Source organism: Mesoplodon densirostris, chromosome 8 (genome assembly GCF_025265405.1).
Source record: "Mesoplodon densirostris isolate mMesDen1 chromosome 8, mMesDen1 primary haplotype, whole genome shotgun sequence".
Taxonomy (NCBI): domain Eukaryota; kingdom Metazoa; phylum Chordata; class Mammalia; order Artiodactyla; family Ziphiidae; genus Mesoplodon; species Mesoplodon densirostris.
Genome location: NC_082668.1, coordinates 115,325,552 through 115,353,101, shown reverse-complemented (window position 1 = coordinate 115,353,101; position 27,550 = coordinate 115,325,552). Strand labels below are relative to the sequence as shown.

General features: G+C 40.1%; 2 protein-coding genes across 4 annotated transcripts in view; one reads left to right on the top strand and one right to left on the bottom strand.

Annotated features, from left to right (window-relative positions):
• SLC35F5 (solute carrier family 35 member F5) overlaps positions 1-6,430 on the bottom strand; it is a 178,590-nt gene extending 172,160 nt beyond the window's left edge. For both annotated transcript variants that reach the window (XM_060107151.1, XM_060107152.1), the window contains exon 1: positions 6,348-6,430. The gene's annotated coding sequence lies outside the window, so the exon portion shown is untranslated. The remainder of the gene's footprint in view (positions 1-6,347) is intronic.
• A 187-nt stretch (positions 6,431-6,617) lies between these two features.
• The window catches only part of ACTR3 (actin related protein 3), a 58,421-nt gene continuing 37,488 nt past the window's right edge, over positions 6,618-27,550 (top strand). Inside the window, exon 1 of one of the 2 annotated variants that reach the window (XM_060107153.1) lies at positions 6,618-6,872. In XM_060107153.1, the coding sequence (XP_059963136.1) occupies positions 6,829-6,872 (44 nt within the window). In that variant the 5' untranslated portion in view covers positions 6,618-6,828. Of the gene's footprint in view, positions 6,873-7,254; positions 7,344-27,550 lie in introns of those variants that run through there. The other variant, XM_060107154.1, reaches the window with a different exon arrangement.

Sequence of the window (27,550 nt, the reverse complement as noted above, 5' to 3'; positions counted from 1 at the left end):
CTTTATGACAAAGTGAATCAGTTACACATATACATATATCCCCATATCTCTTCCCTCTTGTGTCTCCCTCCCTCCCACCCTCCCTATCCCACCCTTCTATCTGGTCACAAAGCACTGAGCTGATCTCCCGCTGCTTCCTACTAGCTATCTATTTTACATGTGGTAGTGTTTATACGTCCATATATACACTACCACTCTCTCACTTTGTCCCAGCTTACCCTTCCCCCTCCCCGTGTCCTCAAGTCCATTCTCTAGTACGTCTGCATCTTATTCCTGTCTTGCCCCTAGGTTCTTCATGGACATTTTTTTTGTTTTAGAGTCCACATATATGTGTTAGCATACGGTATTTGTTTTTCTCTTTCTGACTTACTTCACTCTGTATGACAGACTCTAGGTCCATCCACCTCACTACAAATAACTCAGTTTCGTTTCTTTTTATGGCTGAGTAATATTCCACTGTATATATGTGCCACATCTTCTTTATCCATTCATCTGTCGATGGACACTTAGGTTGCTTCCAAGTCCTGGCTATTGTAAATAGAGCTGCAGTGAACATTGTGGTACATGACTCTTTTTGAATTATGGTTCTCTCAGGGGATATGCCCAGTAGTGGGATTGCTGGGTCGTATGGTAGTTCTATTTTTAGTTTTTTAAGGAACCTCCATACTGTTTTCCATAGTGGCTGCACCAACTTACATTCCCACCGACAGTGTAGGAGGGTTCCCTTTTCTCCACACCCTCTCCAGCATTTATTGTGTGTTATAGTTTTGTTTTTATTATTCGACTCATTCAGTCAACTATTTGTTGACCACTTATTATGGGCCAGGTCTTCTTCAAATTCTAGTGGGGATGCCTTCCAGTGAGGAAAGACGGACAATAATGCAATGAACCAAGAAAAAAGCGAGGCATTTCACCAGAGAATTAAGACATGGTGACTTGGTAGAATGAGACGGGCTACTTCAGACTGAGTGGTCAGGGAAAGCTTCTCTGAGGAGATGGGATTCAAACTGGTTCAGGAATAACTAACTACTGCTCTGGGGAGAAGTCCAGGGAGAAGAGGCAGGTGGCAATGGCCTTGGGATGTGTGAAGGGCGGGAAGGCTGATGTGGCCAGTGCCTCAGGTTGAGGAGACATGCTGGAGAGGGAGGCAGGTCCTGGCAGGCTTGGCAGGCCGACGAGGCGTTTGCGTTTCATTCTACACAGAGGACTTGTAGTCCAACTGGACTTTGTTCTTATATGTAATATGGTATGTGTGTGGGAGGAGTCTAACTTTTATTTTCTTTCACATTGAGAGCTATATTTTAAATAAACGATTCATCATTTGCAGGTGGTGGGGTGGGGACTAGGGTGATATCCCACAGACCCTCACCTCATTTCAAACACTGTACAGATATCATCATTATATGAAATATACATTCAATTGAAATGAAACATAGAGTGAGTCTAATTTTTTTTGTTTTTGTTTTGGTTTTGGCCACGCAGCAAGGCATGTGGGATCCTAGTTCCCTGACCAGGGATCCAACCCGTGCCCCCTGCAGTGGAAGTGCAGAGTCTTAACCACTGGTCCACCAGGGTAGTCCCCATGAGGATAATATTTTTATCCCAGGGATGTGACCATTCAATAAAATCCTTCTAGAACTACTTAGAAACATGGTCAGGAAGTCATTTCAAAACCCAGTTTTAATACTTTATAGTCACACAAAACTTTTGATCAAAAACCATAGCCCTGGGCTTCCCTGGTGGTTAAGAATCCACCTGCCAAGGCAGGGGACACGGGTTCAGCCCCTGGTCTGGGAAGTTCCCACATGCCGCAGAGCAACTGAGCCTGTGCGCCACAACTACAGAGCCTGCGCTCTAGAGCCCGCGAGCCACAACTACTGAAGCCCAGGCACCTGGAGCCCGTGCTCCACAAGAGAAGCCACTGCAATGAGAAGCCTGTGCACCGCAACGAAGAGTAGCCCCCGCTCGCCGCAACTAGAGAAAGCCAGTGCGCAGCAACGAAGACCCAGTGCAGCCAAAAACAAAAACAAATAAACAAATAAATTAATGTAAAAAACCAACCCACCATAGCCCTAGTTGACTGGCCATTTTATGCATTAGACGTGGCTCTGAAAAATAATTTTGGGCCCATTCTAAAAATCAAACCTACCCACAAAGGGCCAAGATTTGTTACCAATGAAGATATTTAAAGGAATGTGCAACAGGCTCTGAAGGCAAGTTTGAAGGAAAACTTCCAAAAATATTTTGCATGATGATAGCGTTAAAAGAGTAAGCACACAGGCCCCAAGATAAAGTCTGTGAAAAGGAGGACCAACTTTTGGATGTTTAGGTCGGTATAAGTAATAAGTAAAACAGTCATTACTTTATAATTCAACCATATTCCTCCTGATCTGTTCATAAAATCATTTTATAATTTGTAATATGCTTTTTTAAGAATTTAAGCTTTACAACAAACCTGTGGGTTAGGTATTCCTGCCATTTTTATAGATGAAGAAACAGATTAATTTAAAAAGCTCATACTCAACTCAAGTTTCTTCATTCCAAGTTCAGTGTTCTCTCACATATGAAGTTATCTAAGATCACACAACTTGAGAAAGGAGAAGCCACAGTTCACAGCCATCATCCCCTCTCACCACTAGGCTGCATGGACCTCTTGACCATTTATCTACCTGCTTTAATCAATGCTCTCTGTAGATTTGACTGGTCTGACAACTTGCAAATAGTCACCCGTGCAGCAAGTACCTAAGCTGAAATAATAATGTCTAAAAAAATAATGATGTTTCCCACTTTAAAATAATGGAGATTGAGTGACATGTGAACTTCTTGGACATTTTAAGATTCAGAGACATGTGCTAAATTGGCCTTAAGACACAGGAATGACCTAGGAAATCTCATGGTAACTGTTAACCAGTATATCAGTCAAAATTAAATAATGCTTGTGGCATTATAACTAAAGAGTCCTGAAAAGGGGTCAGAACTGGGTTTTGGTCTGGACTCCGTTCCCTAGTTTGCCTAAGATACTGGGAAAATCACTTAAACTTTCTGGGCTTCTGTATCACTTAGGGTTCTTAAATTTGATGCAAGTAATGGGAACTGATTGCTGCTAACTTAGGCAAAAGGGGATTTATTGGAAGGATATTGTAAGACGCACAAGTGATCGAAAGGCTGGGAACTGGGCTTGGAAACTAACCAGAGCAAAGCACCTGGTTGACCTGAACCACAAGGAACATTAGGGTGCCACCAGGGAGTAATGGATTTAGGGCAGTCAAACAAACCCCGCCCACCCACCACGGCTTTCCTTTCCACATCATACAAGATCATCTCCAAGAGGGCTTCTAGTTCGGACACCCTCTGCTTCTCTGTATTTGGAGAAGGGTGGGCAGGAAGCAGGGGGTGCATATGCAAACAGGGTGGTCAGAAATGCTTTGGCCAGATGTGCCTCCAAAGTACAGATGCTGACAATGTGGCACGTAGGAAGCAGGAAGTAGAGGGGGTCTTGAGCAAGCAAAGTGTTTTGGGTAGACGTTATGAGGAACCTCTACAAATGACACTTCTCGTAAGTGCTGCAAGCTTCCAAACGCTTCTAACAGTCACAGCCTTATAGACGAAGGACAGTCCTGACTATGCGAAAGAAACTGTGGCAGGGTTCCTCACGCCTACGAAATGAGATACAGCACCTAGCACTGACATGAACTTCATATTTGAATGTAATACACAAGTAAACATTAAACAGCCTCTCAACTCAAATGTTGAAAACTGACAGACTACAGGTCAGATACAGCCTTCAAAGAATTAGATAAAAATACAGATTTCTGAATTTTCTTGAATAAAGGGAGGCTTTGGCAACACCAGGCCTACATTCCCACATAGCAACAGTTTTCTACTGTCTTCTGTGGGCTCTCTGCGTTGCCATACCCTCCGCATAGCCCTCTTCACTTACAATGTTGCCTGCCCGGGCTGTGGGAGCATTCTAGTCTCTGAACACTGATGTAACTACTTCCCATGACAACCCACCCAAGGCCAGCATTTGGACAGCCATTTTGAGGATCTACCACTATGGGTTTCCCTGAGCGTGAGAACTTCCCTGAGTTCAAGTTCCTAACCTCTGTCCTCGGGACCCCTTAGGTAAGATCCCTTTAGTCCTGACTTACCACCTGTGATGCTGGAAACAACCATTTGCTCTACTGCAACCAAGCCACATCTCCCTCCTCTGTCAGAGCCAATCTTTAGGCATCTGGTCTCCCAAATGACCTTAAATACCTCATGGTGGAAAAGGCAGCAACGAATCCCCATATAGCATCTTCTACATGTAGGGAAAAACAAAACAATGCATGTGAACGAAGAATCACTTCTGTCTGCCTTCTTGGAAGACAATCTCTGAGGAAAGCCTCCCCGGAGGATTATCTGTTTATTTTCTATGAGTAGCTGGGGATGTGCTGGGCACCATTTGATGGTAATGAGTATGACGCCCCTTAGTAAGTCTCCTTTGCACATATCCAATCCCATCTGGATGCTACTCCTCACACGTTTCTATCCCTGAATGCCAGCATCATGTATGATATATGACCATTCACTTCACTGTTTACTCTGTGGGATCCATTCCCTATAAAGCAGCCAGAACATTTCCTTGCTTAAGTCTCTTTGATGGCTTCCAAATAGCTTTCCGGCTAAATGTTAAGACACTTAGAGAAGTCCACAAATCCTTGCACCATTTGATTCTTCCTTCTCTCTCAGGTTTCATCTCCCATTCTGTCTTCCCTGGCTCACTTCACTTTGATCACGTGCGTCTTCTTTCAATTTGTGGAAGAAGCCAACCTCCTTCTCACCTCAGGGCCTTGACTCCTGCTGTTCCCACTTGCTGGAGGGCCCCCCTTCTTCCTCACCCTCTTCTCTATTTCCTACTATCCTCCAGCCCTCAGCTTTTAAATGCCACTTTGTCAGAGAAGCCTCCCCTACCTGTTACCTCCTTCCCATTCTCCCACTCCTCTCCATTTCTCGGAGCCCCCTGCTTTCTGACTTCTGTTGCTCTTAACACAATTTGTATGTTTCCCCACTAAACTGTAAACTCTACAGCACAGAGACCTTCTCTATTTTATGCCTACAGAATATTTAGGGTCAGCAGAGTCCCTGTCATAATCGAGTGGGTGAGCAATCCTCATCTGCCAAATGAATGAAAAACCTATACCCCATCCCCCGGGCTGGTCTAAATCTTCTGGAGTAATTAGACATCCTTTCTGAGGAAAAATATTTCTATTTCAATCACATATAAGCACATCCACATGGTTTATCAGAAGGTAAGCCTGGTGGAGAAAAAAGCTATTCACTTTATAGTTTTCCCAGGTTGGGGGCGGGCGGGTCCCAGACCATTACCTGGGAACTCGGTAGAAATGCACATTACCAGGGCCCCCTCCACACCAAATCATCAAGAGGATTCACGGCACAGCATTCTGTGCTTTAACAAGCCTTCCACGTAATTCTCATGCACACTGAGAAGTCTGAAAACCACTGCTCAGGCTTTCCAGTTTTTAGCTTTTTTTTTTAAATTAAAATCTTTGGTCCTTAATCTTTGGTTTCATCCTGCAAAAGTAGAACAGTAGAACCTTAAACTACTCCAGAGGGAAATCTTTGTCATCGTCCGAAGTGGTCAAAGGTGTATTTGTGGGGCTTCCCTGGTGGCGCAGTGGTTGGGAGTCTGCCTGCCGATGCAGAGGACACGGGTTCGTGCCCGGGTCCGGGAAGATCCCACATGCTGCGGAGCGGCTGGGCCCGTGAGCCATGGCCGCTGAGCCTGCACGTCCGGAGCCTGTGCTCCGCAACGGGAGAGGCCACAACAGGGAGAGGCCCGCGTACCGCAAAAAAAAAAAAAAAAAAAAAAAAGGTGTATTTGTGTAGAGTATGTTACGTAGACCATATTCTCGGGAGGTCTGCCTTCCTCGTGGGCACAGGCCTGCCCTCCGGAGGGCCTGCAATCTAAACCGTGCTGTAACGCTTGTAACACGCGAGGCTGTAACAACGCACAAGTGTAACTGGAAAAAAAAAAAGAACGCACAAAGGCAGAGGAGCCACGGCGCAAGCCTTTGTTCAACCCTCCACCGACTGCTCACCCTCGGTCTGATATCGCTCTTTTCCACGCGGAAAAGCAGCCACTCAAGTTAGAAAAAAAGGATGTGTGCCGCTGACAACGTTTTCCATTAGGCCGTTTTCCCCGGGGCACCGGAGAAGATACTCGCGGCTGCGATAGGCGGTCCCATCCCTCCCTCAACCAAGCACAGAAGTAACTGAAACTACCAGCCCCTTCCAGCTTCAGAAGGAGACTTGGAGGCTCGGGCCGACTTCCCCGCCCCTACCTGGACGAACACCCGAAGTGGACTTCCTCACCGTCGGGACCGGAGCGGCGGCCGGAGGCGCACCTCACTGCGCATGCTCTCTCGCCCCGCCCGCCCGGAGCCGGAACGGGGAGCGCTCGCGGCCTGGGCCTGGCCTGGCCGGGGCGTAGGCACCGGCAGCCATCTTGGCTTTCCGGGGAAAGGCGGTGCGAGGGGAAGAAGTTGTAGGGTGGGGGCAGGAGCGAGGAGGAGGGGAGAGAGAGGGGGAGGAGGCCGCGGCGGGGCAGGGCGGGGACTGCCTGCCCGCCCGGGTTGCGGAAGTGGTAGCCGCTGACCGAGCCTGCTGCTCTCTTGCTACTGCTTTGGCTTCCCGGCTCCCCCGCGGACGGAGAGGGCGGCCTGGCCGTGGATGGTCAGATAGCCTCTACCTCTCGCCGCCCATCCCTGGCCCCAACCGGCACGGAGCAGACGGCGGCAGCGGCAGCAGCAGGCAAGGAGGAAGATGGCGGGACGGTTGCCGGCCTGTGTGGTGGACTGTGGCACGGGGTAAGGGGGCTGATGGGCGGGGGTGGGGAAACTGAGGCGGAGGGAGGAAAATGGCGGGGCCGGCAGGAGGCCGGGAGATGAACGGTGCGGCGAGTTGCCGCTGCCGGCGGTGTCCACCCCGGCTCCGCCGGCTGGCGAGGGGTGGGGCCCGGAGCCAGGGCCTCCCTCGTCCCTCGCGCTTCACCCTCTGGGAGCCGGGCGGGTGCGCGGGGCCGAGAAGCCCCCGGGGAGCGGCCTCCCCGTCCCGACCCCTCCCAGCCCTTCCCCCACCGCGGTGGGCAGCGCCGCCCGCGGAGCTGCGGGGACGGTCGCCTCCCCGGGGCCCGCGGTCGCGTTGGGGTGGTCGCGGAGGCCGGCGCGCCCGGCGCTCCTTTTCCTCCGTGCCGCCTCCTGCCCGTGGGTTTGGGCACCGCGGGGCATCGAGCGCGGGGACTGGCCTGGCAGAGGATCGAGGAAAGAGAAGCGCTCCTGGTAGGTTTTGCAAGATAGCTGTGACAACGCTCTGCCCGGGGTGTGGGTGGGGAAAGGGAAGAGTCGGACTCGGAAAATGGGAACCTAGAGCGGGGCTTTCATTTGACCACCCGCCTCCTCTTGCTTTTCGACCCCCGGTCTTTTCCATCTCCCACGACGTTCTTACCGGTCAACCAAGTCACAGTTTAATTTGAGAGAAAGATGTCATGTGTTACTTCTCTTGCCTCGAAAAAGTCCCCCAGTGAGCAAGCGCGCTGCAACTTCCTTAGTTTTGTCAAAGCCGCTTCCTGCTTTCAGTCTTTTATACCCTTATAAGGTAGTTTTTCGTTTCCAACCTGAACACATCTTATTAGAATTTTCAGAATTAAACAGTTTTCACATAGGCTGAGTTACTGGTGCTGGGTGTCAGTTTATGGGAACCTAAAAAATGTATTTGTGTTCCACGGAGAGGGAGGAATGGAAGCCCCCAGGAGGGTTAATTTAAGTTGTAAACGTTCATTCTGTGACGGTATCTTCAGGCGCGAGGAAGGTGATAGAGTTGTCAAGGGATGTGCTTGCTTTGCAAGGAGTTGTTTATCATAAATGTGTACTGTAGTTTACTCAAATACAGGATGGCGTGAAAGTGGTCGTTCCTTTTGTGTTAATAGGCATTTTAGAGAGTTACAGCACACTTTATACTTAGGTAGAAAATACTGCCTGTATTTTAATGTAGAGTGACTGCTTTACGTTGCAGTATCGGAAGTGTTTTCTTTTGTCCGTGTGTATACCTTGCTGATATATTATTACTTCTCTCATTTCCCAAATACTCCACATTTTTTGTTTGGGGAGTTGTTGTGAGAAGTGGACTGCCAGTCTTCCCCCCCCCTTTTTTTTTTTTTACTATTCAGCAAACTATTGTTACTTAAAGGATGTTCTGCTTCTCGCTATTTGCTGTTAACATTTCTCTGTAGTCTTCATGCTCATACCTTTATGCAAGTGTGGCAGTTTCCAAAATCCCAGCCGTGCACAGGGAAACAACCGATTTATTAATATGTTAAAATAATAGTAATATAGGAAACACCAGCCTCGTTTAGCCTTGAAACTTCCATGTAGTTTTTCGATGGACAGCTAATTAAAGTTTTTTTTTCTTAATCCAATTTCATTTCCCTGGACCAGTATTTTTTTTTTTTCCTCCTCCCTTCTTAGTCCAGCTGGTGAGTAGTTTTATGTGTAGGGTGAGTTTTAAAATTAGATTTGGCAGCCTGACTAACAAAGATTTTCAAGTATGTTTTGTTAAAGTGAAAAATATTGCTACATAATTAATATTCTGTGCTTTAGTAATCATTGCCTTGTCAGTAAAATTAGTGTAGATAATTGTTGCCCTAATAAATAACATGGTAACATCTTAAGTAGGGTGTTAACTCTTTCTCACTTCGTTTTTTCCCTTTCGCAATAGTTTTGGTTATTTTTGAATTAATGTGCTGGGTATTTCATTGAGGTTAACTATCCTTAAGTGACCTCTTTCTGATAGGGCAGCCTTGAATTTAAGACACAGAGTGAGCAGGAGGCGTGGGGGACAGGGGTTCAGTCTATGCTTAGGATATTTTTGTTTTAATATAGCAGTTACTCTTACATTATTACATTAGTTTTATCTCACCGGGACAGGTTGTTAGCTGGACACTCATGATTTAAATGGAACTGATTAGGATACTTCTCACTTCCTTTTACCATCTGTCAGTCTCTGAAATTCCACCTTTAGAGATCCGTTTATTTTGGTTTTCAGAGGCATTTTGGTCTTTCCTGTTGCCCATTATGCAATCCTGGAAAGTTACACCTTCAACTTTATTAGCACTTAAAGGATAGCTCATTGAAATTGGGCCTGTGATAAGCATCTCTAAATAAGGCCTTAGTAGGGAGTTTCATGTTCCAGAATACTGTACGTTCCGAGATGCAGATTGTGCACCTACAATTTGTGTGTTCCTTTGTGCTTTAGAGAATGCATTCATCAATCACAGTTACCCACTTAATATAAGTGAAAAGTTATAACTGGAATCAAGTTACTCATTCCATTTCATAATGTAAGTTAGGCAAACGGTGACTGAAAAAAGTGGCCATCTGTGAAATTTGGTGGTCTTAGGTAAGAAAAGCTGTAAGAGTTTCGATACATGAAGCTTAATCCCTAAATTTAAAATTAGAGATCCTCCAGCAAAAGTCTTGTATTTCAACATAAGATAAAGAATCACTGGCCCAGATCATAAAAGAGATAACTCCTTTGAAAAGAATTTAGAAAAAAATACTTCTTTCATATTGATACCATGTCTACATACTTTTTTGGTGGGCAATCTGTATTGGAATAGTAATGTAGAGTAAAATTTTTGGACAGAGATTCTTATTGATAGAGTTGGTTGCTTAAGAACTAAAGTACAGACTCAAACGGGCTACCAGCGGTGAGGAAAACTTTTTTTTTTAAAGCATTTTTTCAAACGTTGTAATACTTGTAAAGCTAAGATTATCCTAAATTATCTTTTGCATGTTTTCCCTCAGAATTCTTCAACATTCAAGCCATATAAAGGAACTCCTTACGTACTTTTATTATGTTGTAGCTTGTTTACAAAGCTTTGCATTGTGAAATTTCTCTTCCCTTTTACGTCTTTCCTTTTATTTTCCCTAATAAATAACTGCACTGGTAAATTATTTTCATTGATTATAATAGCAGAGTTATTATAGCCTTATTGTAGAGCTCTTGGATATGTTCAGATCTAGAATGAGTTAAGGAATTTCTCTGAGTTAAACTTCTTAGCAATCTTAAAATGTAAGGATAAATATTTTGTTGGAGTCGGCGGATGAGGAGCTTATATTATTCATCCTGTCGTCACATTCTAGCTGTTGGTACAGGTAGGATGATCTTGTTTGAGAGCAGTGGGGAAGAGCTGAGTGGGTGGGAGAGAATATAAGTGGGAAGTTCATGTTTCTTACATGAATTTTGTACATAATATGTAATAATACTATTTCTCCAGTTGTCTGCAAGGGCAGAAACATTCACAGTATTTATTTGTTACCAAAAAACATTCAGTAAAACTCTTATTCCGTCATGGGTCTTGTTTTTTTTTGCATGCTGTTTGCAGTAAGTATAGCACACTTGCTCCTGTTGAGAAGTTAGATTCTTTCTTAGTCTTGCCTAAAATATCTTTCTCCTTTCCTTTCCTGCCAATCTCTTCCTGCCTGCCAATTTTGTGTTGGAATATTGACTTTGGATTGGGTGTATATTGAATCTAATGAACTTTTCAGCCTTATTGTAAAAAAGTTCGGAAATTTTACTTTTAAGCACAGAAGGGAAAGATCCACTAGTGGAGGACCTGCTGGTCAGGCTTTTTATTTAACTTACTTAATCTTGTGACAGCTATTTTTACCTCATATTACAAGTGAGAAAATAGGATCGGAGATTTTTTTTTCTCACTGTTGTGGACTCTCCCGTTGCGGAGCACAGGCTCAGTGGCCATGGCTCACAGGCCCAGCCGCTCCGCGGCATGTGGGATCTTCCCGGACCGGGGCACGAACCTGTGTCCGCTGTATCGGCAGGCGGACTCTCAACCACTGCGCCACCAGCGAAGCCCCAGGATCAGAGAATTTAAATTACTCTTCTAATGTCATGTAGGTGGGTTGTGAGAGTTGCTATTTGTATTTAAGGGTTTTTTTTGTTTTTTGTTTTTTGTTTTGTATTTAAGCCCTGTGTTCTTTCTGTTACACCATGGGCACTTCTTTTCAGACCTGTGCACGTTGCTTTATTTGTATTAGTGAGGTTAACTCTTTATTCTTTTTTTAAAAAAAATTTATTTATTTTTGGTTGCGTTGGATCTTTGTTGCTGCGCATGGTCTTTCTCTGGTTGCGGCGAGCGGGGGCTGCTCTTTGTTGCAGTGCGCGGGCTTCTCATTGCGGTGGCTTCTCTTTGCGGAGCACGGGCTCTAGGCGCGCGGGCTTCAGTAGTTGTGGCTCGCGGGCTCTAGGGCTCAGGCTCAGTAGTTGTGGTGCACAGGCTTAGTTGCTCCGCGGCATGTGGGATCCTCCCTGACCAGAGCTTGAACCCGTGTCCTCTGCATTGTCAGGCGGATTCCTTTTTTAAAACATTTTTAATTTTATTTACGTTTTATTTTTGGCTGCTTTGGGTCTTCGTTGCTGCGCGCGTGGGCCCTCCCTAGCTGCGGGGAGCCGGGGGCCGCTCCTCGCCGCGGTGCAAGGGCCTCTCCTTGTGGTGGCCTCTCCCCTTGTGGAGCACCGGCTCCAGGCGTGCTGGCCTCAGCAGCCGTGGCACGCAGGCTCAGCAGTTGTGGCTCCCTGGCTCCAGAGTGCAGGCTCAGCAGCTGTGGCGCACTGGCCCAGCTACCCTGCAGCATGTGGGATCCCCCAGGACCAGGGCTCGAACCCGCGTCCCCCGCATTGGCAGGCGTACTCCCAACCACTGCGCCACCAGGGAAGCTGTGCCAGGCAGATTCTTAACCACTGTGCCACCAGGGAGGTCCTTCTTAGATGATTTTTAAGCAGTCCTCTCGGCACCTGTCATGCAGGAATTCTGAAGTAGGGTGTTGGCAGTGGGAACGGAGCAGAAGAGATACATTTGGGAAAAATCGCTTCTTTTGTTTGTACCTTTCTTCTGGCCGTTATATTGTTTTGTGTGGTTTATTTAAGGTTAGCAAGGGCTTTGTAGTCAGAGCTGTTTTTGAGTTCAACCTCTACCATTTACTAGCGGTGTGACCTTGTACACTGCAAACTCTACAGGTCTTAATTTTGTAATTTGGAGATCATAGTATCTATCTTACGGGGTTTTTGTTTTTTGTTTTTTTGAGATAATGCATGAAGATGGTTCAGCACAGTGCTTGGTACATAGTAAGAGCTCAGTACAATGTAATTATTACTGTTATCAGTTAGCTCCCTTTTTTATTGAATTGAAAAGTCCTTAAGGAAAGGAACACATTGTCTTATGCTTATTTCCTTATTTCCTGTGGGCTTTGTCTACCACAGTTCTTTGCTCAGTCAAAATGTTTTTGCTGATTTGAGAGATAGAAGTATAGCTAGGACTTGGCAGTTGTTTCTAGTGTATCGTAAATAGCAATCAATGAAGATTTCCGATTCTGAGTTTGAGTGGGACAATAAGGAGTTGGTTTTAAGAAGCTGAGTAAGATTGGAATTTGGATTAATGATCCATAATTGGAAATGTTCTAGGGGAAGTTAAAAATACAGGAGCTTCAGAAGTGAAGGTGGGGATTTGACAATAATCATTACCATTTTTAAATTGAAGCTAATAAAATGACAATTTAAAGAGAGAACAAAAAGACTGAATATTAATCTTCCTTAAAAAATCTTGGTTATGTGATCTGGCTTCTTGAGCATCACAAAGAGAAGAATGAGTGAGCACTGTGGCTTGAAGTGGTGAGTGATTTCATCCCACTTTTTAGGAGGCAAGTCCTTGGGGGAGTTTAGCTCAAGGTAGGGCTGAATTTTCCTCCCCGTGTTCCTCCTTGGGCAGAATGCTCCCCCCTCCAGCACGTGGGGACAGCTACACACTCCGACTAGGAGCAGAAGTCTGGGGTGGGTAAAATGTACCTTTAGGCAGTATATTTTCTGAAACGAAATTCCCCTGTAATAATAAAAGCGTTTCAATGCTCACCTGCAATTCTTTTGGAACTTGCAGCCTCTTTTATGACACTATGGATCTGTGATAGCCACAGCATAAAGAGGTAAGAGCAAAATAATAACACTACAGTAACAGGCTTGACAGCTTACCAAGCACTTCTAGGTTCATGAATTATTGAGTAATGGTGCAAGATAAGGTGATGTTATTGGATAAATATTTTAAATTCGGTTCTTCAAAATAGGATACTGATTAATACTGTTTTTTGTGTTGCTTGTTTTATATCTTTATGTGGGCCTTTATATCATAAAATGTATAAAAGGTACCTGCATATAACTGATTAATAACAGAGCAGAAAGACAAATAGTATCTTAATTTTTCCAAAGGACTACTTTGTGGAATTTTAATAATTTTCTTTCAAAAATTTTTTCAAAACCTTTCCAAACTGTTCATTTAGACACCAGTCATTCTTGCATCCTCCTTGCAACCAGGAAGGGAACAGCCTTGAACTTGTGTGTGTCGCTATGTTCTTTCCCTCCTCCTCCTCCTCTCCTCCCTACCCCTGACCCATGCCTCAGAGATCATTTTCTTCATCTGTCCTGGTGCTGAGCATTCCATCTGTAAACATACTCCTTGAAGGCTTCTTGCCCTTTGTGAAAATGCCATACTCTTGCGAAGGATGTCTTTAACACTTTTTTCAGTTGCAGGGTTTAGTGTGAATGAGGGGTTGCTACAAGGAGGGTAGAAGTCTTAAAAGGGGGAACTAGGATGCAAAATACCTTACAGTTTAGGGTTGGGTTGGAAACTGTAAAAATATAAATTATGTTTTTATTATTGGTCTATGATAAAACCCAAGTGTTTGAAGTTTTAGAGTTTAGTATAATTAAAATACAGTGCGCTTTTCTTCTGCTTATAAGCATTTAAAAAATTCTGTTACTTTGAGGCTATTAAAAATAGCTTTTAATGTGTATTTGTGACACTTACACTTTAGAGAAGTGCCTGATTACTCACACAGAATTAATGGAGCTGTAAAAGAATTTGAGAAATAATTTAATCCACTCTTTATTTACAAATTAAACAGAGGTCCAGGGTTGAGAAATGTCTTTCAGGAGTGTTTTTTAGGTGTCAGTTGACAGCATTCTTGAATTCTTTTAAGTTTTCTTAGGAGTTCATGTTTATGAGTTATAGAAATTGAAATTTCTTCTTAATAGTCAAAGTAACATGTATGTTTTTTGTAGTTAAAGTAGTCTTGTTTGAGATGTGGTGCAACACATGCATCAGAATTCTTTAGTGTTTCTGTTGTAATAAAAATGAGCAGTATGAGGCGCAGATGAAATCCTGTGATTTTATGTTCCCCAACATAACGTTTGAAACCATTTTCATAAAATTGATGATCTTTTCACAGAAATGTGCTTTTTTTATTGTTTTAGGCATTTAAATCTTAGATACATTTATTTTAGGTTTTGGATTTCAGTTATTTAAAGACATTACATGGATGTATACAAATCAGCCATTTCAAGGCCTTTTAAGAGTTTAACAGCTTCAGAAACCCTGTGAAGTGGGTATGTACGTTGTATAATTACCATTTTAAAGATGAGGAAAGTGAGGTATGGTGAGCTTAAGTAACTTGCTTATGTAAATAGTTAAGTAGTAGATATAGAAATTGAGTCTTGAGGCAGTCTGACTCAAGGGCCCACTATTGTACTACCCCAACTTGGAATATTATTCAATAAGGGTGGTTAAATTGTTAAATCCAGTTTTTGAAGAGTGTTCAAATTTTAAGCTACATATTTAGAAAAATAAATTTCTACTTTTAGAACTGTTAATTTTTAACAAATATGAACTATATAGGGAGGTCTTTGTGACCAATTCTTTGATTTTATTAACCTGAAACACATGTAAGTTAAATGACATAGAATTATTTATTTAGTCCTTTGAATATTATAAAGACATATATTGTGTCTAGCATGGTAAAACTGACAATTGCTGGTTAATTCAGGACAGCTCAATTAAGGAAATGATGTTTAATTACATATAACTTTAAAATGAAGGTGTACATCTTCGTTAAGCTGCAATTTGAAAATAAATAATCGATGCATTAAAAAAGTCATTCCTCACTAATGATTGCGTAAAACGTAGAGATGAAACAGTTGAACCTAAGAATAATAATAACTTAAGAATATAGGACTATAAAAAATAATTTTTATGTTAGACTCAGAGGACTTAGTACACATTTGACATTTGACTCTGCAAATAATGAATATATAGATTAAAGGAAACACATGGTTATTAGAAAGTAGATTTTTTTCTTTCTAAACGAGAATGAACAAAATTGTTATTTCTGGAGTATATGATGAATTTGGATTCATTTTATTGAAAAAGCACACGTAAGAGCTTGTATGTTTCCTGTTTGAAGGTATTTCTTTTTTTTTTTTTTTTTTTTTTTTTTTTTTGCGGTACGCGGGCCTCTCACTGTTGCGGCCTCCCCCGCTGCGGAGCACAGGCTCCGGACGCGCAGGCCCAGCGGCCATGGCTCACGGGCCCAGCCGCTCCGCGGCATATGGGATCCTCCCAGACCGGGGCACGAACCCGTATCCCCTTCATCGGCAGGCGGACTCCCAACCACTTGCGCCACCAGGGAGGCCCGAAGGTATTTCTTTTAAAACTTTGTTTCATAATGGTCAAAAAGGGTAGAGGTAACAGCAAAAGAGACTTCGGGGGGGCTTTTTTTCCTACCTTTTCTTGGTGAATTTGTTATTTGTGTAAAAGACTAGCTGAGAATTTTATTGCTTCCATAATGCCTTTCAAAGGGATATGCCTTGCTTGTTTAAGTTGCCTTACTGTCAGGAAAGTTATTTTAGAAACGAAACTTTGATTTTTTTAATAAAATGAAACAGGATTTAAGATTGAGAGCAAACTCTTGAGAAGTAAAAATGAGAGATGTAACTTGTGGTTATATCAGTGAGAAATTAGCTGCAAACAACAAAATAACTTTACCTAACATAAGCAAAAAAAGGGATAATTGAAGGGATATGATGTAGATCACAAAATTGATGAGAAGGCTGAAGAACCAGGTCCAGAAAAGCAGAGAAAAAGGAAGGTCAGGTATCAAGAGTCTGCTACCAGTCATGCTGCAGGAAGTCTGCAGAATGCTGCAACTAGACACTAGCAATACGAAGTCTAAACCATTTCTTCATCTTTTGGTTATTCAGTCAAGATTGAAAGTTCTGACCGAGGCTCAGATTGGCTAGACATAGATCATGTGATATATAGAAGCTGACAGGAGTGGGATGGGTCAGCGTCAGTTCCCTCCTTCTATTAAGTGATGTGAGGTTTTGCCTCCTGTGGGTCCCTCAGGATAGGAATGGTGATTCAATTCTGGCAGAAAAAATGAGTGTTCACTGTAGGGGAAACGATGGGTATGGAGAAGTCAGTTGCCCATTTTTCTTTATGTTGCCTTAAATTCCTTATTATTTCATTTTGATAACTGCATGATCCATTACTGACTAGCAATTTGAATTAAAACTTTTTCCAAAAAATTCAGCCTAAACGTGTTGAAAGAGCAGTTTTTTTTTTTTTTTTTTAAGAATAATGGATGATGGTGTGAATAGTATGGGATTTTTCATTAGAACAGAGGTATAATATTCTAGCAATTTGGCATTATGGAGTATTTTGGAAAACAGGACCTATTTGATAATGACAGGCTATTTCTTTAATTTTTTTTTTGAAATTGTAAACCATGATTATAATTTAAAGAATTTGAGCTACAGTTTTTTTTCCCCAAGAGATAATGGGATGTGTATGTATATATGTATATGTGTGTGTGTGTGTGTATACATACACACACACACACACACATATGTATAAAACTTGGAAGGGAGGAAAATAGCTTATGCATTTCATTTGTTTATAATTGGAGAAATTGGTCTTCAGTGAATAGTAAGCATCATCTATGCAAATGAATAAATACTTTTGCAGGACTTTCGTTGTGGGGAGCATAAAGATGAATAGGAAATGCTGCTTGCCTTTAGGAATCTCACATGTACGCAGATGATTATGACAGTATGGTAAATGCTCTGGTAGGTATAAAATGAAATTTTTTGGAATCATAGGTGAAGGAAAATTTACATTTTCTAGGGAACATGAAAAAAATTTTTCCTGATAGAGATAATAATTGAAGTAGGCCTTTAAGGATAAGTAAAATATTGGTAGGCAGAAATAAGATTAGTGTACCAGGTGAGAGAACAGTGGGAGGAAATAGTGAGGTGGGAAGTGTAAAAGTAGAATTTGGGTATGTTAGGTTTGATATAGTACAAGGAAGTAGTAATGTTTGAGATGGTACAGAGAAGTAGTGAAATGTTTGATATGATACAGGGAAATAGTGAAAGAGTCTGATACATGGAAGGTGCTCAGTAAGTGCTTCTTGGGTTGAATTAAAGTAGAAAGATGTTGGAGCTGGATTATGGAAGCCTGGAAGGCCTTGAATTCTATACATGAACTTTGTTCATGTTGTAGGTAGTATGAAGCCACAATTTGTTATAAACCAGGTTTATGAGAGTAGGAAGTATATTTGATGACTTCGTTATGGTGATTTATGATGATAAAAAAATAATAGCCAACAGTCATATAGTGCATACTATGTGCCATACACTGTTCATTTGATTGCATTACATATATTAATTCATTTGATACCTAACCCTATGAGATAGTTACTATTATTCTCTTTTACAGATGAAACTGTGACACAGAGTGTAAATTACTTGAGAGATCACATAGGTAGCATGATAAGCTATACCGTTAGTTCTCTGGTTTTATTGTGTATGTAATCGCTCATGCTTTACGGAGACAGTACAAACCAGCATTGACTGGAGGCTGATAGATACTTGAGTTCAAATCTAGCTTTGCTATTTCTCTGAAGTGGTTTCTTCTCTGGGTTGCAGTTTCCCAATATGTTAAAAGAGAGAGAACATCCAGGGTAATGATAAATATTAGGGATAATGTAAAGTGCATAGCCAAATAATTGGCATACAGTAAATAATTGTGGCTCTAGTTATTAAGGATGTTGAAAGTAATTAATTACTTATTTCACTATTACAGTGTTTTCAGCTCTATGCTGAACACTTTGGTATGTGCAGAAAGCTATGGCATGGTTTTATACTTGAAGCTTACAGTTAAGTTACAGAGATGAAACTAATGTATGTGACATAATTAAGGATGGCATTTTATTTTATTTATTAAAATATCTTACAATTTTATTTGTCAATAAAGCTGGGGAGAAAAGTCAGTGGATAGTTATAATAACCTAATTGAGGCAGAACGTCTAATGGTCAAAGCATTCAAGAATGAATGTTGAGTCATCTCTTCAGGCAAAGAACCATGAAGAGCTGAGTGTTGGGTTAGGCCAAGGGTGTTGAAAGAAGGTGATTATAAATACCAGCAATGTGACCTGCTGCACAAACCAGGACTGAAATAGTTTTTTTTTTTTTTTTTTTCCTGGTTATGTAGGCATTGCCAACATTTTTTTTTTTTTTTTTTTTTTTGGTACACGGGCCTCTCACTGTTGTGGCCTCTCCCGTCGCGGAGCACAGGCTCTGGACGCGCAGGCTCAGCGGCCATGGCTCACGGGCCCAGCCGCTCCGCGGCATGTGGGATCTCGGACCGGGGCACGAACCCGTGTCCCCTGCATCGGCAGGCGGACTCACAACCACTGTGCCACCAGGGAAGCCCCCAACATTCTTTTAAAATGAATTTTTATTGGTGTATAGTTGCTTTACAATGTTGTGTTAGTTTCTACTGTACAGCAAAATGAATCGGCTATACATATATCCTCTCTTTTTTGGATTTCCATCCCATTTAGGTCACCACAGAGCATTGAGTAGAGCTCCCTGTGCTAAAAGAGTAGGTTCTCATTAGTAAGGATGGCATTTTAGTATTTAGTTGTTTGGGGAGATTAATAAGGGCTGTAGTATTTGGAGGTTGGTTTATGAATTTGATCAAATCCTTGGAAAAGTGTAAATAGGATATGATAGATGGAAGGGTAGGAAGACTTTGTCAGGGTAAGATGTGTAAGCTAAGTTGAAAGCTTTATGATGGCAGGATGTCTTTTGTTCAGGCTCCAAGTTATGGCCTCATGCATAGTATTTAATAATGCCCAGCAAATATTTTATTGATGAAGGGAAGTCAGGAAGGAGTTTCAAAATATCTGAGGGAGGGATCAGTTAGGAGGAGATTGCCCTACCGGGAATTGAGGTATTCCTATTGGGAGCTTTGGGACAGCAAGTATTTTATTTATTTATTATCCTGCCTTATTTCAGAAGGAGCTTAAATGGGACACAGTTGTTTGGAATGATTTGATGGGCAGTTGATTGTGTAGATCATTAAGCAGAAGACTGATAAAAGTTAAGTTTATGCAGTATTAGTCTGAGTCTAGTATTTTATTTTTAACAGCTCTATTGAAATATAATTCACATACCATAAAATTTACCCTTTTAAAGTGTATAATTGAGTGATTTATAGTATATCACCAGGTTGTGCAACCATCTCCACAGTCAATTTTAGAACATTTTTATCACCCCAAAAAGAAACTCCATACCCATTTGCAGAAACTCTCCATTCTCGTCACCCTCAACCCTTGGCAACCACTAATTTACTTTCTATCCTTGTGGATTTGCCTATTTGGCTATTTCATATAAATGGAGTTATCCAACTTGTGGCCATTTGTGACAGGCTTCTGTCGTGGGACAAGTATTGACTGCTGTAGTCTACATGTTTAGTGGTGGACGCTTGGACTGGTTAGTAGCAAAGAGGTTGGGAAAACATCACCAAGAGTCTTTGAAAGAATAATTATGGGAGTGGATAGAGGGTAAAAAAGGAGGACTCTGGATAAAGGAAAATGATCTGGGGAAGGAAATGTTTACTGAGTACTTAGTGAGTGCCATGCACTGTTATCTTAACCGTCATGACTGCCTTGCAAACTTGGTTTTATTCCTTAGGAATAAAGTCTATAATCACAAGACAGTAAATGGTGGAACAAACATTTCACTCATGATTTTCTGATTCTGTGGTCCATGTTCTTTCCTCCCTAAGAGTGAAAAGGAATTATTAGATTTTAAGTTTTAGATCTGGAAGAACTGGGAGAATATTTCTGTTGACATTTAGGAATCCAGGTTCTTCCACTCAACCGTCTTGTCAGTCTTTTTGTGTTAAATAGTGACTTTCATGTAATGAGAAGAACATTGGAGGGAACTGGAAATGGAAATGCTTTTTTAAAAATTGCCAGTTATCTTTATAGCTAACATTCCCTGTGAATTAGCCGTTACATCCTTGTGCTAAAAGTTCCTCACACTACAAGTAGGAAGAAAACTATAGAGCTAAGCTGAGAATGGAGGTATCATGAAAGTTGGCATTGGGATTCATTTGTAGACCTCCGTTTTCACTTAAAATGTGAAAATTCTATGCTTGTTATGTAAAAATCTCTATGTGTGCTTTACTTTGTTTTTATAATATGTTAGGGTGGAAGCTGGTCATTCATATTGAGATAAAATTCTTTCAACTTTAAATTAGTGGTTCTCAATACCAAGACATTTTGGAAAATGGGTTGTACTAAATTATTAAGGTTCTATCCACCCTAAAGTTCTAGGGTCTTACATTCATTTTGTTGTATGGTTTAAAATTGTTGAAACATTGAAAGTTAAAACTCTACTGCTGTTTCTCCCTTATGTAGCCTATAGAGTCACACACCATATTTAGCGTAATAGCTTTGGTACATATTTGTTCTTTTCTGGAATGATTTTTGTCCTAGCTTTTTATTCCAGTTCATTTTTGAAATGTATATATATATATATTTTTAAAGATTCTGTTCTCATTTAGTGGTTCAATATCTGTAATTTATTGGGATCTTCAAGTAGTTTTTTGCTTGATAAGTTTTTTCAAAGCAAAAAGAAAAGTGAACCGTTGTATTAAATAAAAAAGTACTCTGTCAAATCAACTACATGCTTTCAATAAATAAACATGAATTTGCAGAATTAAAAATAATATCCAACATGAGGGATGCTACTGCTTTTAACTGGTTTTACTACTTAAAAATATTCTTTCCATAAATAAATTTCTTCCTTTTAGAAAGGTATACTGAATAATATAACATATACCCCTATTTATCAGAATCATTACCTGGTAATGATTCATTTCTTTTTGTTTTTTAAGAATGAAAGAACATTATAAATGGCTCTCCTCAAATCCACTTTCCCCTCTGCCCAGAGGCAGTTAGGACCACAATAAAGTAACCATTTCTTGTATAAAATTCTTTTTTTTTTTCTGTTCATTTCTATCAATCCGAACTTTCCCTCTCTCCTAACTTTATTACATTTCCATTGCTGTTCTTCTAATCACTTAGATAACTTCAAAAGTGCTTTTGAATTCTCTCCTTTACTGTATTCCTTTCTCAAAGCAATTTCCAACTTTGCTGACCAAAACCAGCATTGTAGATCTTTTCTCATTGCTACCACAGTCCAGGGAGATTTTCTGTATATTTAACTTGCTTCCCTGGGCCACAAGAAAAAATTTGGTTTAGTTTTTCAAAGTATTATACTACCCTTATGAATTTCATAAACTTAGGATAGCTTTGTCTTTTTCATTTTATGGTCTCTTTTTTTTTTTTTTTTTTTTTTTTTTTTTTTTGCGGTATGCGGGCCTCTCACTGTTGTGGCCTCCCCCGCTGCGGAGCACAGGCTCCGGACGCGCAGGCTCAGCGGCCATGGCTCACGGGCCCAGCCGCTCCGCGGCATATGGGATCCTCCCAGACCGGGGCACGAACCCGTATCCCCTGCATCGGCAGGCGGACTCTCAACCACTTGCGCCACCAGGGAGGCCCCTATGGTCTCTTTTTAAAGACCACTTAGAAAATGACACTTTCTTATTTAAGTAAAGGAAAGCATAAAGAAGTGACATAGATTCATGATTTCACTACCTGGATAACGCAATGACATGTTTTAAATTAAAGTAACATACATGCCTCTCTATGCATGAATTATCTCTGGAATACATAAGTGATTGCCTCTTGGGTTAGCAGTGGGGTGGCTAGGAGATAGGCCTGGTAGGGAAACTTTAGTACTTTTTATGTGGTAGGGAAACTTACTTTAGTACCGCTGCTTGTTTTATTTGTTAAAATTTTTATCATGGGCTAATGTTACCTATTCAAAAATTCTTTTAAAAAATAATTTAGTGCATGGTTAGACCATTTAAGACAAGTGTTAATTTGAAAGACAGAATTCTCCCATCCTGCTATCTGTAGATAATCAGAATTTACTACTTCTTGTGTAGACTTCCAGAAGACAAAGTGTACGTATATGTTAGCATTATATAATAGAATTATTCTTGTGTAGTTTTATTTTTTCTCTACATATATATGTAAATTTTTGTTTACAATTGACAAAAAAATATTTGATATGAAAGTATCAAGGTATTCACAAAATGTATTTTCCCTGTTTAGGACTAGATTTGAAAATATTCTTGAGATATTTCGAAGTAATAAAGTATAGTGTAATTAATATTAAAAATAGACACACGTGTACATAGGCAGGAAAACACATACACACACACCATTTATTAAGGAACAGCAAGTTGGAAGGTATTAGGGCTGTACTAATTTTGCCTGGGAATCATACCATGAAAATCAGATGTGTTTCCAAAGGACTGATGAAAATGGAAGATTTGAAAAGGGCCTTTGAGGAAAAAAAGGATTAGGATAAAATAAAACAAAAGCAACAATGAAAAGAAGGATGGAGCATTTATATTTTGTAAGAGCTAGGATTTATATTTTTTGTTCCTAAATATAATTATCAAGGCTTTATAAAAGTGATTCTTTCTACTTCACACATAACAGAGTATATTGCAGGGGTTGAGGATTATGAAAGTGAATTGTGGGTACTTAGATGAGTCTGGGAAGGGAAATAGGGTAGTCTTCCAACCAGTGAAATTCATTGAGGTGTTCTAAAAAGTAGAGCCTTGATTTTTGTACTATTAAACCATGCTTGACGTTAAACTGTTAATAGGCACATGTACATTTAAGATTGTTATGAGTTTATCCTTTTATTATAAAATTTCTCTTTATCTCTGGTGTTAACTCTTTTTCTTAAAGAAGTTTCATCTGATATCAATACAGCCACTTCAAACTTAGTTTACTATTTGCCTTCCATCCATCTTTCTTCATTCTCCATCTCTAAAGTGCATATCACGCAGACAATATATAGTTGGGGCTTTCTTCCTTTCTTTTTCGTCCTTTCTCTTTCTTCTCTCTCTCTCTCTTTCTCTTCCTTCCTTCCCTCCCTTTTAATTGGAGACTGTAGCGTATTACATTTAATGTAAAAATTGGTATAGTTGAATTTTGATATACCATTTTATTTATTTTTTTACTTAGAGTTAATAATTTAAAACTTTATGCAGAGTAGAAACCATGCATCTCTGTAGAACTGTTAACTCTCTTGACACTCCCTCTACCCTACTGTCCTTGTATGCTATAGTTATCATAGGTATTACATCTGCATATGTTATAACCCCACAAGATAATTTGATTTTTGCTTTAAATAGTCAAAAGTATGTTAAAAAATTAAGCAGAAAAAAGTCTTATTTACTTAGCTGTTTCCCATTTCTGATGTTCTTCATTAATACCACAGTTTCCCTCTGGTATCGTTTCCCCTCAGCCTGAAGAACTTTATTTAGCTCAGGTTTGATGGCAATGAGTTTTCTTTTCTTTTTTCCTTTTTTTAATAGATCTTTATTGGAGTATAATTGCTTCACAATACCGTCTTAGTTTCTGTTGCACAACAAAGCGAATCAGCCATATGCATACACATGTCCCCATATCTCCTCCCTCTTGAGTCTCCCTCCCATCCTTCCTATCTCACCCCTCTAGGTCATTGCAAAGCACCAAGCCCATCTCTCTCTGCTGGGCTGCTGCTTTCCCGCCAGCCAACCGTTATACGTTTGGTAGTGTATATAAGTCGATGCTACTCTCACTTCGCCCTCCCACCCCATGTCATCGAGTCCATTCTCTATGTCTACCTCTTTATTCCTGCCCTGCAACTAGGTTCATCAGTACCATTTCTTTCTTTCTTTATTTTTAGATTCCATGTATATAATCCTTTGTATTTCTGCAGTGTCGGTTGTGATTTCTCCTTTTTCATTTCTAATTTTATTGATTTGCGTCCTCTCCCTTTTTTTCTTGATGAGTCTGGTTGAGGGCATATCAATTTTGTTTATATTCTCAAAGAACCAGCTTTTAGTTTTATTGATCTTTGCTTTCTTCATTTCTACTTCATTTATTTCTGCTCTGATCTTTATGATTTCTTTCCTTCTACTGACTTTGGGTTTTCTTTGTTCTTCTTTCTCTAGTTGTTTTAAGTGTATGGTTAGATTGTTTATTTGAGATTTTTCTTGTTTCTTGAGGTGAGATTGAATTGCTATAACTTCCCTCTTAGAACTGCTTTTGCTGCATCCCATATGTTTTGGGTCATCGTGTTTTCATTGTTACTTGTTTCTATGTAGTTTTTTATTTCTTCTTTGAGTTTTTCAGTGATCTCTTGGTTATTTAGTAGTGCACTGTTTAGCCTCCATGTATTTGTGTTTTTTACAGTTTTTTTCCTGTAATTGATTTCGTCTCATAGCATTGTGGCCAGAAAAGATGCTTGATAGGATTTCAGTTTTCTTAAATTTCCCGAGGCTTGATTTGTGACCCAAGATGTGATCTATCTTGGAGAATGAGTTTTCTTTTATTTCAAAAATGTCTTTATTGCACTTTCATTTTTGAAGGATATTTTTGCTCTTAAAAGATTTCTGGGCTGACTATATTTGCACCTCCTTCAGACTTAAAAAATGTTATTCCACTGTCTTTTGGCCTCCATAGTTTCTCATAAGAAGGTGCTAGTAATTTGAATTTTTGTTTCCTGTTAATGAGCCATTTTTCTCCGGCTGCTTTCAAGATTTTTCTTTATCTTTGATTTTCAGTAGTTTGATTATGATGTGCCTAGGTATGGTTTTCTTTGGATTTATTCTGCATCTCTCTCTCTCTCTCCCTTCCTTCTGGAACCTATGTCACCTTTCAAATATTGTTCCCCAAGTCTCTGAGGATCTATTCTTTTCACTTTGTGTCTCTCTTTTACATTTTTTCCCCTCTCTTGTAAGACTGAATGATTTTTACTGATCTGCCTTCACGTTCACTGATTATTTCCTCTGTTCTGCTGTTTAGCTCATCCAGAGAATTTTTTATACCTGACATTGCATTTTTCAGTTGTGTAATTTCCATTTGTTCTTTTTAATAGCTTTAGAGTTTCTGTGATGTTTACTACTAGTCATTACTATTTCATTGTGACAGTCACAGCAGCTTTCAAGTCTTTATCTGATAATTCCAACATTGTGTTATTTCATCTTCTGTTGAGTGTCTTTTCCTTAGAGAATGGGTTACATTTTCCTGATTCTTCATAGATGGAATAATTTTGGTTTGTATGAATATATCAAGCCTTGCTTATCTGTTTTCTTGATGAATATACACTGTGCTTCCAGTTTTGGGCCATTATGAATAATGCTTTTGTGAACAAATGTTTACACTTCTTTGTGGGGACATATTTTCTTTGGTATATACCTAGAAGTAGAATTGCTGGGTCATATGGTAAGTGAATGTTTAAGTGTTTTCCAAAGTGGCTGTTTTATTTACAAATGATTTTGAGTATTTTCTGTCATTCCAACTAGGAATGTATGAAATTTACCTCAGTGTACTTTTAATTTGCCTGTTTTTTTCTTTTTTTACCCCACAGAGTTGAGCATCTTTTCATTTATAGCCATTTATATTTCTTTCTTTGAATGGTTATTGTCTTTTACCTTTCACTCTTCCTTTCTTCTCTCCTTATTTACCTCCCTTGTTGACATCACCTTCTAGATATCCTTTATATATTAAGGTGATTAACTCTTTGTCTCTGAGTGCAGATAATTTTTCTCTTCTGGTCATTTTTCTTTTGGCTACTTTTGGTATGTTTTTGTGAAGAAATTTTAAATTTTCACATAATTGGAGTATCAGTCTTTTTTTAATGTCTGGATTTTGAATTATAGTTACTAAGACTCCCCTATTCCAGGGTTATAAAGAAGTTATCCTGCATTACCTTTTAAAGTTTATGGTTTATTTCCCTGCCCTGTTTTAATATTTCATCCATTTAGATTTATTTTGTTTTAACATGTACGATATGTACAGAATTTAATTATTTTCCCCAGTAGCTGTCAAGTTTACATAGCTTTTTAAGAAAATTGTTGTAAAATATACACAACATAAAATTGACAGTTTTAGCCATTTTTAAGTGTACAGTTAGTTTAGTGGCATTAAGTACATTCACAACTATCACCACCATTCTTCTTCAGAACTTTTTCATCTTCCCAAACTGAAACTCTGTACCCATAAAACAGTAACAACCATACCCCACCTCCATGCCTGGCAGCCATCATCCTGCTTCTGTCTCTGTGAATTTGACTATTTTAGGTACCTCATTTAAGTGGAATCATATAGTGTTTGACCATTTGTGATTGGCTTATTTCACTTAGGATGATGTCCTCAGGTTCATTCTTCATATTGTATGTAGCATGTGTCAGAATTTCCTTCCTTTTGAAGGCTAACTAATATTCCGTTGTATGTATATACCACATTTGTTTATCCATTCATCTGTCAGTGGACCCTTGCATTGCTTCCACCTTTTGTCTGTTATGCATAATGTTGCTGTGAACATTGGTGTACAAAAATCTATTGACGCCCCTGGTTTCTTTTTCTTTTTTTTTTTTTGGTATATACCCAGAAACGACATTGCTGGATTTTGTGGTAATTCTGTGATTAATTTTTTGAGGAATTGCCATATTGTTTTTTGTAGCAGCTGCACCATTTTACGTTCCTATCAGCAGTGTGCAAGGGTTCCAGTTTCTCCATATCCTCACTGATATTTTTGTTTGTTTGTTTTTGATGTTTTGGTAATAGCCATCCTAATGGATGTGAAGTGGTATCTCATTTTGGTTTTGGTTTGAATTTTCTTAATTATTAACAATGTTAAGCATCTTTTCATGTGCTTGTTGGCCTTTTGTATATCTCCTTTGTAGAAATGTGTATTCAGGTCCTTTGCCTGTTTTAAAACCTGGGTTGTTTATTTTGTTGTTGGGTTGTAGGAGTTCTTTATATATTCTGGATATTAACTCCGTATCAGATATATGATTTGTAACTGTTTCCTTCCATTTTGTGGGTTGCCTTTGCACACTATTGGGAGTGTCCTTTGGTTCCCAAAGTTATTAATTTTGATGACGTTCAAGTTGTTTTTTATGGTTGTTGTTACCGCCTTGTGTCATGTCCAAGAAATCCTTGCCCAATTTAATGTCATAAAGCTTTGTCCCCTATATTTTCCTCAAAGAGTTTTATAGTTTTAGATCTTATATGTAGGTCTTGATCCATTGTGAGTTAAATTTTGTATGTGGTATAAGATAAAAGGCCATGTTCATTAATTAATGGATTTCCAGTTTTCCCAGCACCCTTGCTCGAAAAGACTATCCTTTCCCTGTTTGAATGGTTATGGCACCCTTGTC